The sequence below is a fragment of the Citrus clementina genome, unplaced genomic scaffold (genome assembly GCF_000493195.1).
Source record: "Citrus clementina cultivar Clemenules unplaced genomic scaffold, Citrus_clementina_v1.0 scaffold_2, whole genome shotgun sequence".
NCBI lineage: Eukaryota > Viridiplantae > Streptophyta > Magnoliopsida > Sapindales > Rutaceae > Citrus > Citrus x clementina.
The window spans coordinates 778,149-790,275 of record NW_006262688.1 but is presented as its reverse complement, the minus strand read 5'-3'; the positions used below and the strand labels follow the sequence as shown (position 1 = coordinate 790,275).

At 34.8% G+C, this 12,127-nt stretch overlaps 2 protein-coding genes across 2 annotated transcripts in view; one reads left to right on the top strand and one right to left on the bottom strand.

Annotated features, from left to right (window-relative positions):
* The first annotated feature begins 588 nt into the window (after positions 1 to 588).
* On the top strand, positions 589 to 10,841 carry LOC18051810 (NADH--cytochrome b5 reductase 1). The gene is made up of 9 exons (XM_006445616.2): positions 589 to 724; positions 814 to 955; positions 2,008 to 2,098; positions 2,216 to 2,293; positions 2,874 to 2,954; positions 3,049 to 3,138; positions 4,628 to 4,693; positions 4,796 to 4,882; positions 10,701 to 10,841. Exons 1-9 carry the CDS (start codon positions 619 to 621, stop codon positions 10,791 to 10,793), a joined length of 834 nt encoding a protein of 277 aa, XP_006445679.2. The 5' UTR covers positions 589 to 618; the 3' UTR covers positions 10,794 to 10,841.
* Positions 10,842 to 11,034: 193 nt separating this feature from the next.
* Positions 11,035 to 12,127, bottom strand: part of LOC18051809 (beta-glucosidase BoGH3B) — a 2,250-nt gene continuing 1,157 nt past the window's right edge. Inside the window, exons 2-3 of the mRNA XM_006445615.2 lie at positions 12,006 to 12,110; positions 11,035 to 11,928 (exon numbers count right to left, since the gene is read on the bottom strand). Of these exons, the coding sequence (XP_006445678.2) occupies positions 11,041 to 11,928; positions 12,006 to 12,110 (993 nt within the window). The 3' untranslated portion in view covers positions 11,035 to 11,040. The remainder of the gene's footprint in view (positions 11,929 to 12,005; positions 12,111 to 12,127) is intronic.

Below are 12,127 nucleotides of genomic sequence, written 5' to 3'. Positions count from 1 at the left end.
CCATTGTATGTAATCCCCAAAATTTAATACAAATTTAAAGAAATTTCTTTAGTTTCTTTAGTTTAATGAAATTTTAGTCTGGACATCTGAATTTTACAATCGTTAATCTTAATATATTACTAGGGACATAATACGCAATTTCTTTTAGAATATTGCTCATCTGAATTACATTCTACTCCATTTCTTTCTTTGTTCGAATCTAGATCTCAATTGACATGACTATTAAATAATATTTGTCTTATTAATTTTGAAATTTTTATTTTTTTTTAATTGCATCTTATATCCATTAGTAAAGCCAAAAATCTTAAATTTGATTGTGGTTCATAAAGCTTGCATCCTAATTCCATCACATGAAACATGCACTTATTAGTTTGATTTGTGGTCCATAAAAATAAAGCCATATGGATGCATATTTACTTGATCTCTTCCTTGTTAGCTACTCATATTTGAATGCTTTAAATGCATAAAAGAGAATAATAAAAAGTTGAGAGGAACAAGTAAAGCATAAAATAAGACAATATATTATATATAACCTAGCAATTGTAATGTAGAAATATCCCTTCCTTCTATTTAATCTTTGGAAAAATGTTGAACTTTGAATTGTTGAAAAAGGATTTCATGCAAATGCAAGTTTCTCAAGCTGCGTTTTTTGGACTTTTGGTTGCGGTTGCTGCAATGATCATCACAATTGTTGTCTATCTTTGTTCTATCAAAAAATCCAGAGGTCAGATAATTTTGTATATTATATCACTTTTTTTTTCTTTTAATTATAAAATTGAATTGTTCTTTGAAAGAGAATTTAATTTTTTTCAGGCAGCTTAGACCCTGAGAATTTCAAAGAATTCAAACTTACTAAAAGAACACCAATCAGTCATAATACTGCAAAGTTCAGATTTGCACTTCCAAAATCCACTTCAATATTGGGTCTTCCTGTTGGACAACATATACTTTGCAGGTAATTAATTTATTAACTCTTTAATAGGGCAGGTTTAAGAGACACAATTTTCAAACACAAATTTTAAACTCTTGGATTAAAGAATAAATAAAGACCAAGATTTGATGAAATATTAATATTTTTTAATTTAATATTTTATTTTTCACCTCTCTATCCTCACTTCTCGGTTTTTATGTTTTATCTCTCATCTCTTCCATCTTTCTCTTTCTACTGTGTAATCACCCTTCGGGCCATGAAAAGCCAAACTAAAAACATGACATAACCACCAAAATCGTGGTTTCATTTTACTTCGAAATAAATTTAAAAGAATAGTTTCACTTAAATAAGTGTCGATCGTATTATATGTTGTAGATTTTACGTAAAAATCTAAAGTATAGACTAGATCTTTTATTTGTAACAACGGAGAAGCCTGTAATTTGTATTTTTTTAAATGTAATTAGTACCCATCGAGGTTTATTTTCAATGATTATCTTCAAGAATGAAAACTAAAAACCTAGATTTTGTACACCATGATTTTGCTAATAGGGCTTAATCAGCCACTGTTCTAAGTTCTCCCATCGCAAGAGCTTTGCTTTTACCTATTTTTCCTTTCTTACTGTATAACAATTTGATTCTTTTGGCTTAAGGATGCTGGATGACCATATCAAATACTATTCACAGGCCAAGCAGGTATGGGCACAATGGTTGAAAATTTGTTTTGGTGTCGATAGCTTATCTTGGTATGATAAGGCATTTTATAGCAACGAGATAGATACAGAAGATGAGAAAGAAGACAGTAGGAAGAGAAATTAGAGACCAATCACTTGATATAGGAGAGAGAGAGAACAAATCATAAAATATTAATTAGAAGAAGAGAATTTTATTTCTTAATTCATGTCATCGAATCTTGTCTCTTTATTATTCTTTAGTTTTAGAGTTTCAAATTTGTGTCTAAAATTGTATTTAAAATTTGTCTCGTGAACCTGCCCTTTCTTTGATTGTATATAATCAATATTTTATTAGATTTTTTAAAAATTAAATTTTAAAAATATATTCAATATGTTGATGAGCAGGGGGAAAGACAGTGAAGGTAATGAAGTTATTAGACCATATACTCCAATAACTTTGGATTCTGATATTGGTTACTTTGAACTAGTTGTTAAGGTAAATCTTATTTACAATGAAGCTCAAAAGAGCCACGTTTCTTTTTTTTTTTTTTGGGATATTCTAAAAGTCATACTTCATCAATTTAATTATAAAGTATTTTCTGCATATGAACAGATGTATCCGAAAGGAAGAATGTCTCACCATTTCAGAGAGATGCATGAAGGAGAATACCTTCCAGTAAAGGGACCCAAGGTTTCAAGTCCTTTAATTTAATTTTGAGATGCTAGCATTCCTATTTTAAGTCTTTTTGCCATTTGAATTGGATGTGCTAGAAATTCAGAATTAAGTGTCTAAGTAACACATTATGACAAAGTCTAATTTTTCATATATATTATGACTAGGTACGTAAAACGTGAGAGTATAGATCACCTTAATTCTAATACTATAATACTTAATTTTTTTAAAAAAAATTGTAATAAATGAAAAAGGTAATATTAATAAGGAAAAAAAAATAACATGAAAAAAACAAAATTATCCCAAAATGTCTTCAAAAAGTCGTTCTGAGTAGAAGTAGAGGTGGGCAATCCCATCTAGTGAACAAATTACCAAAAAAAAAAACTTCTAAATTTACCATAATATCAGCATATGAACTCCTCTCCTAATAATACGAGAAAACCTAAAATCTATCTCCTTTAGAAAATAATTGCAGCTAAGCCATCTATAATGAAGTGACAATGGAGGATTATATTCTTGGCTCATGAGAGTCGATAATTAATTGTTGGTGATATTAGCATGTAAGCAAAACTTTAAAATATTAATTGATGGTCAAAAGGGGCGCCTCAAATATAAAGTTGGGCAAGCTCGAGCATTTGGGATGATTGCTGGAGGCACTGGCATTACTCCAATGTTTCAGGTAAATATCGAATTGCTCATGCATGCAACTATTTTTTATTTTTATTTACAATATATTTATTATTTATTTTTTCTTATATTTATAATGTTTGCAGCTCACGCGAGCCATTTTAGAGAACCCTAAAGACAAGACCAATGTGCATCTCATCTATGCTAATGTTACAGTTGGAGACATTCTTCTGAAGGTAATTATTAAGTTGCTACTTGCTAAATTTTCTTCTATATTCAATACATAAAGTGTAAGGATATGTCTCTGTTGGTGGAGATAATTTGAGTTTGTGGATGGTTGATTATCTTTTTAAATTTATAAGGCCAAGGCGTCCTCTCTCTCTCTCATATATATATATATTCTATTTTAAGATCTTGAATTTGTTAAAATCTGGGAACACTATATGAGCCAGATAGTTTGATAATTTAATGGTATTATACTATTAAACCATATGCCTTAATAGCTTTTCCAAACTCCGCTAGAGGAACAAATCAATACTCTCTCTCTCTCTATATATATATTCTAAGGTGTGGGCGTCTTTTTTTTTTCCCATACAAACACACTATTAAGATATATGGTTTAATACAGTCAGTGCCCAATTCACTATAAAGGCATTAGGTTTAATAGGGTGTCCGTTATATACATACATACATACATACATCATATATATATACATATATATATATATATATATAAACAATCCATAACTAAATTCAGAAAAGAAAAATATTTACAAAAGATTACAGAGCGAAAACGTTATAGAATTTACTGATAGAGTTTGAATGAATAAAATTAGAGTTTTGAGTCCTTTTATAACAAGTCTAAATATCGTAAATTTACTAAAATAGGCAAATCCAAAATATAATATGATAATTAAATTCTCCTAATCAAAATAAGAAAAGGAAGAACAAACGACACTCAAATCCGAGTTCCAAAAAAAAAGATAAAAATTCTAGAAGAATCAGGAAAAATAGGAAAAATCTTAAAACTAGAAAACAACTAGAAAAGAATTAGAATTTCCGGCTCGACCACCAGGCAGAATGACTTAGGGTTTTGTTCATTTCGTCACACAAATTTCAAAACGGTATATTATACATCAAGAACGGACACCTATAGACTGAGTTATGGCCTCCAAAAAGTACCATTCTCATGACACGCAACATCCTACGTCAAAGATATAATTTATAAGTTTAGAAAAGATTTAACTTTAACTAAATTTGATCTATTCAAATTGAGACGAATTTTTATTTTTTATTTTGTAAAAAAAATTTGATAGGTTTTTTTATTTTACTTTATAGGAAATAATCTTTTTTTTTTTAAGTTGTCTTTCGAGAATTATATTCATGTAACAAAGTTCCATATAGGCTCACGCGATTTTGCTTTTGATTTGTTGTAAAGCTCTCTTAGTGTTCGAAATAGGGAATCATCATATACAACCCAACAACAATTTTTAACCATGCGATCGTGTCTTTCTACTAAAAAAAAAAAAGAATAAAAAAGGGATGTGGGATTCTAATAATCGTGACGCCCTATTGTTAGAAACCAAGTATAATTTGAAATCCTGGAATGTACAATGAATGTATTATGTATATGGAGCAGTCAATAAGCATATGTATATAATATTTGAATTGGTGAATGGTGGTGAATGAAAATGCATTAAAATTAGTTTCTAAAAATGTTTGCAGGACGAACTTGATAGCTTTGCCACGAACTTCCCAAACCGTTTCAAAGTGTACTACGTTTTGAGCCAGGTCTGTATATGCATGTTTCAGATTTTGTAACTTTTTTCCCCCCTGAAATAAACAACGTCAAATTATTTATTACAATTCACTGGTGATCCGACATTGTTTCAGCCCACTGAAGTGTGGAATGGTGGGATTGGTCATGTGTCCAAGGAAATGATTCAGATGCATTGTCCCACACCAGCCCCTGATATTCAGGTTTATTTAATTATTATTAATATCCCTTTTAATTTTCAAAAAAATAAATAAAAAGAAAAAAGGGCAAATTGGTTAGTTAAAGTTGAGTCCACAAAAATGAGGTACGTTGCATCAATCATTCATTTTATTTTTTATTTTTTTTGTCATTGAATTTACAACTGAACCCGATAATATATTGGCTATTTGTTGGACCAAAACCAGAAAGAATCCGATCTTGGTTCCCCAAGATCCACTCAAAATTCTCTGTAACCTAAGAGTGGTTTATAATCAACCCAAACTTTGATGAAGAAATAGACACTAAAGCAATTCGAAACCAAATCAAGACAAAAGAACCGAAAATACACACAAAATGGTACAAAAGAATTATAGTGGTCCAGCCACTTAGGTGACCTACATCCACTGTGAAAAGGAGAGCAAGCTTTTACTAATTTGGCCTTTACAGAATACAAAAGATGCTGAGAAATTGTCACCCTCTCGAATTAAAGCTAATAACAACTCTCAAGATTTTATATACAACACGAAATAGCTTCTAGAATCACCACCAGAAGCCAGCTCAACGTTACTGGGTTTGTTAGCAACAAACATAGAAAATTCTCGTGCCTTTCAACAGCTTTACCAGCTATTTAACCAGCTCTGGGACACGTGTTGCAATCACCTGAGAAACGCTGTCTTCATCTGCCGTTTTGAATAAGTTATGCACGTGTTGAATCACATGCTCAACTTATTCTTCTTGCTGACATAACAGCTCTGTCATCTAGCTCCCTTACTCGAGACAACCGACATATCATCTGATTTCAAGTTGCACAACCGACATATCACACATAGTCACAACTTTAGATTTGCGGTTCATTTCTCAACATTCTCTACCTTGAATCCAAATAAGTTACTCCTCATCTTTCCTTTTCACTCAACACCTGCAGTTTAGATCCTGCAAATTCTAGCTGAGTTCACACAGAACTCAAACTTGGCACTTGGTAAGGACTTGGTTAGCATATCTGCTAAGTTATCATTAGTGTGAATCTTCACTAGTTTAACCACTCCTTTTGATACTTCTAGCCTGACAAAGTGAAGCTTGATGTCAATGTGTTCGGGCTTCTCGTGATGTATTTGATTTTTGCTCAAACAAATAGCACTCTGACTATCACAATGGACTGTAACTTGCTTCTGCTCAAACCCCAAATCAGTCACCATTCCTCTAAGCCAGATTGCTTTTTTAATTGCTTCTGCTGCTGCAGTGTACTCGACTTCAGTTGTTGACAAAGTAACAACACTTTGTAAAGAAGCTTTCTAGTTTATGGTGCAGCCATTCAGTTTGAATAGATACCCAGTCAATGACCTCCTCTTGTCCAGGTCTCTAGCATAATCAGAATCCACAAAACCCTCTACACTGACTTCCTTCCCTTTATCAGCTCTGTATGCTAAACCATAGTTCATGGTCCCATTAAGATACCTTAGAATCCATACCACAGCCTTCCAATGTTCTTTTCCTGGATCAGCCATATACCTACTTACCACACTAACTGCATAGGACAAGCCAGGCCTGGTTAGAACCATTGCATACATCAAACACCCTACTGCACTTGAATATAGAATTGAGCTCATTTCAGCTCTTTCAGCATCAGTTTTAGGACACTGTTGAGAGGACAATCTGAAATGAGCTGGTAGTGGAGTTAGAATTGGCTTTGATCTTCCCATTTCAAACCTTTCAAGTACTTTCTTGATGTATCTCTGCTGTGATAATACCAAAATACCATTCTTTCTATTTCTTATCAGTTCAACACCAAGGATCTTCTTTGCTTCTCCAAGATCCTTCATCTCAAATGAACCCCTCAGTTGCTGCTTCAGAGCATCTATTTGATCCATATGTTTACAGGCTATCAGCATGTCATCAACATATAATAACAAATAGATCTTACTGCCATCTTCCACATCCTTATGATATACACAACAATCAAATGGACACCTTTGAAAGTTGTTCTCTGTCATAAACCTATCAAACCTCAAGTACCATTGTCTTGGGGATTGTTTAAGTCCATACAAGGATTTTTTAAGGTGGCATACATAGTCAGGTTTTTCAGGATTCACATACCCATCTGGTTGTCTCATTACAATCATTTCATCCAACTCACCATGGAGGAAAGCAGTCTTGACATCCATCTGCTCGAGATGCATGCCATTTACAACTACTAATCCCAACAAGATTCTTAAAGAAGAGTGTCTTACCACTAGGGAAAAAATCTTAGTAAAATCCATGTCTTCCTTTTGTGTAAAGCCTTTGGCAACCAGCCTGGCTTTATACATTTGTGGCTCAACACCTGGGATTCCTTCTTTAATCTTGTAAATCCACTTGCAGACAACTACTTTTCTGTTTGGTGGTCTTTTTATCAAAATCTAAGTGTGATTTTTTATTAATGATTGCATCTCTTCATCCATAGCTGCCTTCCATTTTCCTGAATCATCTCTGTTAACAGCTTCTGAATATGTTTTTGGTTCATTTGAGTCTAGTTCATGTGCTGCTGTCAGTGCAAATGCAATTAAGTCTACATATGCATACTTCTTAGGTGGCCTTATAACTCTCTTTTCCCTATCTCTCACAAGTTGGTAACTTTTAACACCTTGATCTTAATCTTCTTTAGATTCACATTCTGATTTTGAAATATTCCTTTCAGCTTCAGATCCTGATTCAAGTGGTTTTTTGTTTTGCAATTGAATTTAATGGCTCCACCTCAAAATAAGTCTTCTAATCCTTATTCTCATGGTGGTTGTTTTTTTATCTCTTCTAGCTCTGATGGTTTGAGCATTTCAGCCTCATTGAAGACAACATCCCTACTGATTATGGCTTTTGGAGGCTTCAAATCAGTACACCAGAGTTTATATCCCTTTACCCCTTCTAAATATCCCAAAAACACACCTTAAGAGCCCTAGGTTCCAGCTTCCCTTGCTTTATGTGAGCATATGCAGGGCATCCAAACACACTCATGTTTGAGTAGTCAGCTGGTTTGCCAGTCCAAAGCTCAATTGGAGTTTTAAAGTTGATTTCAGAAGATGGACTCCTGTTAACTATGTAGCAAGCTGTGGATAATGTTTTTGCCCATAATGTCATAGGCAACTTGGAATGAATGAGCATGCATCTTACTTTATTAACCAAAGTTCTGTTCATTCTCTCAGCCAATCCATTTTGTTGAGGTGTGTATCTCACTGTTTTGTGTCTAACAATGCCATGCTGAGCACAGAAATCCTCAAACTTCTTATTGCAAAATTTTAACCCATTGTCAGTTCTCAACCTTCTAACTTTTCTACTTGTTTGAGTTTTAACCAATGTCTTCCAATTCTTGAATTGGTCAAGTACATCTTTTTTACTTTTCAGTACATAAACTCAAACCATCCTAGAAAAATCATTAATGAGGGATATGAAATATCTTGCCCCACCTAAAGATATTGTCTGTACAGGCCCCCATAAATCAGCATGAATGTAGTCTAGAGTTCCCTTTGAGTTATGGACCCCTGTGCTTAATTTCACTTTTGAAGACTTGCCTAGGAAACATTCTTCTCAAAACCTCAAAGTCTCTATCTTGTCACTACTTATGACTCTCTGTTTTGATAATTCTCTTAAGCCTTTTTCACTCATGTGACCTAACCTCAGGTGCCACAACATGATTTTATCTAGATTTTGATTTAAGATCCCAACGTCCCCTGTGACAACAGTGCCTTGAAGCACATACAAGCCATTGTTCAAATTCCCTTTCATTAAACCATGGACCCTCTCATTACTTTTAAGGTGTCAGATTCAAGTTTAACAAGACAGCCCATTTTATCAAGCATTCCTAGAGAAATTAAGTTCCTTTTTAGGTTTGGTACATGCCTCACATCTACCAATTCCTTGGTCATGCCATCAAACATTCTTAGTCTTATTATGCCTCTCCCAATTACCTTACACATTGCATCATTCCCCATTACTACTAACCCCCCATCATAGGCTTCATAGTTAATGAATATATTGTTATTAGGGCACATATGAAAGGAGCAGCCAGAATCTAAGACCCATTTACCTCTGGTTTGGTCATTAGTCACAATGAGAACCCCAGTTGAGTCATAGCCATAAGATTCTATACTTTTTGATGCAACAACAGCATCCCCAGTCTTCTCTTGTACATCTCTGGATTTATTTTTCCTTTCAGGGCAATCCTTCTTGAAATGGCCTTCCTTGTGGCAGTGGAAGCATTTCTTATTCTTTGGCCTGGATTTGGATCTTTTTTGTTTTCTTTTGTAGCTTTCTTTCTTTTATGACCTTCCTCTTGCCATTAATCCTTCAGCCTCTCTTAATTCTTTCTTTGTAGCAACTTTAGAACTCAGTGTTTCTTTCACATCTATCATTGTAAGGGTTTGTTTCCCATACATGAGTGTGTCAACTAGATGCTCATAGGAACTGGGTAATGAACACAGTAAGATCATGGCCTTGTCCTTATCCTCAATCTTTACATTTATGTCTTCAAGATCAAGAATGATCTTATTGAAGGCATCAATGTGGTCGAAGATTGAAGATCCTTCCTCCATCTGCAGAGTATACAACTTTTTCTTAGTGGCTAATCTCTTAGCCATTGATTTCTTGGTATACAAATCTTCAAGCATCTTCCATAGCCCTGAAGTTGTTTTCTCACCACCAACTTCTCTGAGTACCCCATCACCAAGGCTCAAAATTATGGCACTATGGGCTCTGTCCAGCACATCTGGTAGATCTTCATCAGAAACTTTTCTTGGCTTCTTTGAAGATGATTCCTCACTAAGAGCTTCATCCAGACCTTGATGTACCAGCAAGGCTCTCATCATGAGCCTCCATAGGCGAAAGTCATTTTCACCTATAAACTTTTCCACCTTAAGCTTAACTGATCCCATCTCCAAGATTAAAAGAAAGTAGTGGAGGCTCTGATACCAATTTGTTGGACCAAAACCAGAAAGAATCCGATCTTGGTTCCCCAAGATCCACTCAAAATTCTCTGTAACCTAAGAATGGTTTATAATCAACCCAAACTTGATGAAGAAATAGACACTAAAGCAATTCGAAACCAAATCAAGATAAAGAACCGAAAACACACACAAAATGGCACAAGCGAATTATAGTGGTTCAACCACTTAGGTGACCTACATCCATTGTGAAAGGAGAGCGAACTTTTACTAATTTGGCCTTTACAGAATACAAAAGATGCTGAGAAACTGTCACCCTCTCGAATTAAAGCTAATAACAACTCTCAAGGTTTTATATACAATACGGAATAGCTTCTAGAATCACCACCAGAAGCCAGCTCAACGTTACTGGGTTTGTTAGCAACAAACCCAAAAATTTCCTGCGCCTTTCAACAGCTTTACCAGCTATTTAACCAGCTCTGGGACATGTGTTGCAATCACCTGAAAAACACTGTCTTCATCTGCCGTTTTGAATAAGTAATGCACGTGTTGAATCACGTGCTCAACTTATTCTTCCTGCTGACATAACAGCTCTGTCATCTAGCTCCCTTACTCGAGACAACCGACATATCATATAATTTCAAGTTGCACAGCCAATATATCACACATAGTCACAACTTCATATTTGCGGTTCACTTCTCAACATTATTAATGTATTTTGTGCCGCTGCGATATTTATTTGAATTCAAGTAATAAATGCTAAAAATTAATGTTTACTAATGTTTCTTTTGATTTTTAAGAAAATAAATTAAAAAGGGGGCAGAATTGGTTGGTTAAAAGTTATGAGTCCACAAAGATTGGCCAATATCTTTGATTCCTGTCCTTAAATTTACAACTGACTACGAATTGGCTGCAGATATTGAGATGTGGACCTCCGGGCATGAACAAAGCCATGGCTGATCATCTTAATGCACTTGGATACACATTAGACATGCAATTTGAGTTCTGATATTTACATCTCCCTATGCCGACGTGCCTCATCATGTAGTTAATAATAATTAAGCACACTTAAACGATAAGTTGAATTGTTTGTGTTTGATTTGATAACTAATGCAAGGAATATTGTATAAAATGTAAAATCCTTGTATATTGATAATTGAACCGAGTGTTAATTCAATGAAGTTTATTGCATTAATTAATTAGAAATAAAATAGAAATACAAATAACTATTATATGTATATACAGGTGATGAATTTTTAATTAATTAATAAACTTTCATTGGGTGGTGCGGTCTGAAGACCAAATCCAAAGGGGAAGAGTGGATCATAATTTTGGTCACCAAGGTTCATGGGTACTTGATCAATTCTTCTGAACCATGTTCTTGACAATTTTCCAGTGAAAGGAGAATCACCAAAAAGAGCATCAGCCACACCTTGTCCTTCACTTCCAGGAAGCCATGCAGCCACAAGAGCATCCATGGCCTCAACATAGGGCTCGATGACTAGCGGGCGGCCAGATACAAGCACAACCACGCATTTGGTAGCTTTGCAAACATTGTTAATTATATCAGGAGCTGGCCATGGGAGTGTAAGGTTTGTGTTATCACCCTTTGTTTCAGCATATGGCACCTCTCCTACAACCACAATGCCAATTGAGAAGTTGTTGTCCTTGACAAAGTTGTAGTCAGGCCTCTCACTGAAAACAACTTGTGTGCTTGGGTCAACTGTGGCATTAATGGCTCGAAGAATTGTAGTTCCTTCCGTGTAGTTATTTCCACTATCTCCTTGCCACTCAATTGTCCAGCCGCCGCATTGATATCCCAAATTGTCAGCATGTGTTCCGGCCACTAGAATCTTCGGCAATTTCTCTTCAAGTGGAAGTACAGGAGGAGATTGTTGCTTCCCATTTTTCAGTAACACAAGCGATTTCCTTACAGCTTCTCTCGCTAACTCTCTGTGTTCCTTGCAACCAAGTTTGTTAACAAAACTGTTATCTGCATACGGGTTCTCAAAAAGTCCCATTTCAAACTTGACCCTCAAAATCCTCTTAACAGCATCATTAATTCTCCTCATTGGGATCACTTTCTTATTCACCAGATCTGTGAGGATATTAATGAACTCGGGGTATAGGTAAGGAACCATGATCTGTACGTACATGGGGATATTGGATGGATTAATTAATAGTATAAGAATTAATACGCTGACACACACACTGCACATACCATGTCAAGGCCAGCCAAAACTGATTCTTGAACTGAGTAAGTGTAGTTGGAATGTGGTGGAGAGGTAATCCTGTCAATTCCTTCCCAATCTGAGATGGTGAAACCCTGAATAATGTGCATCG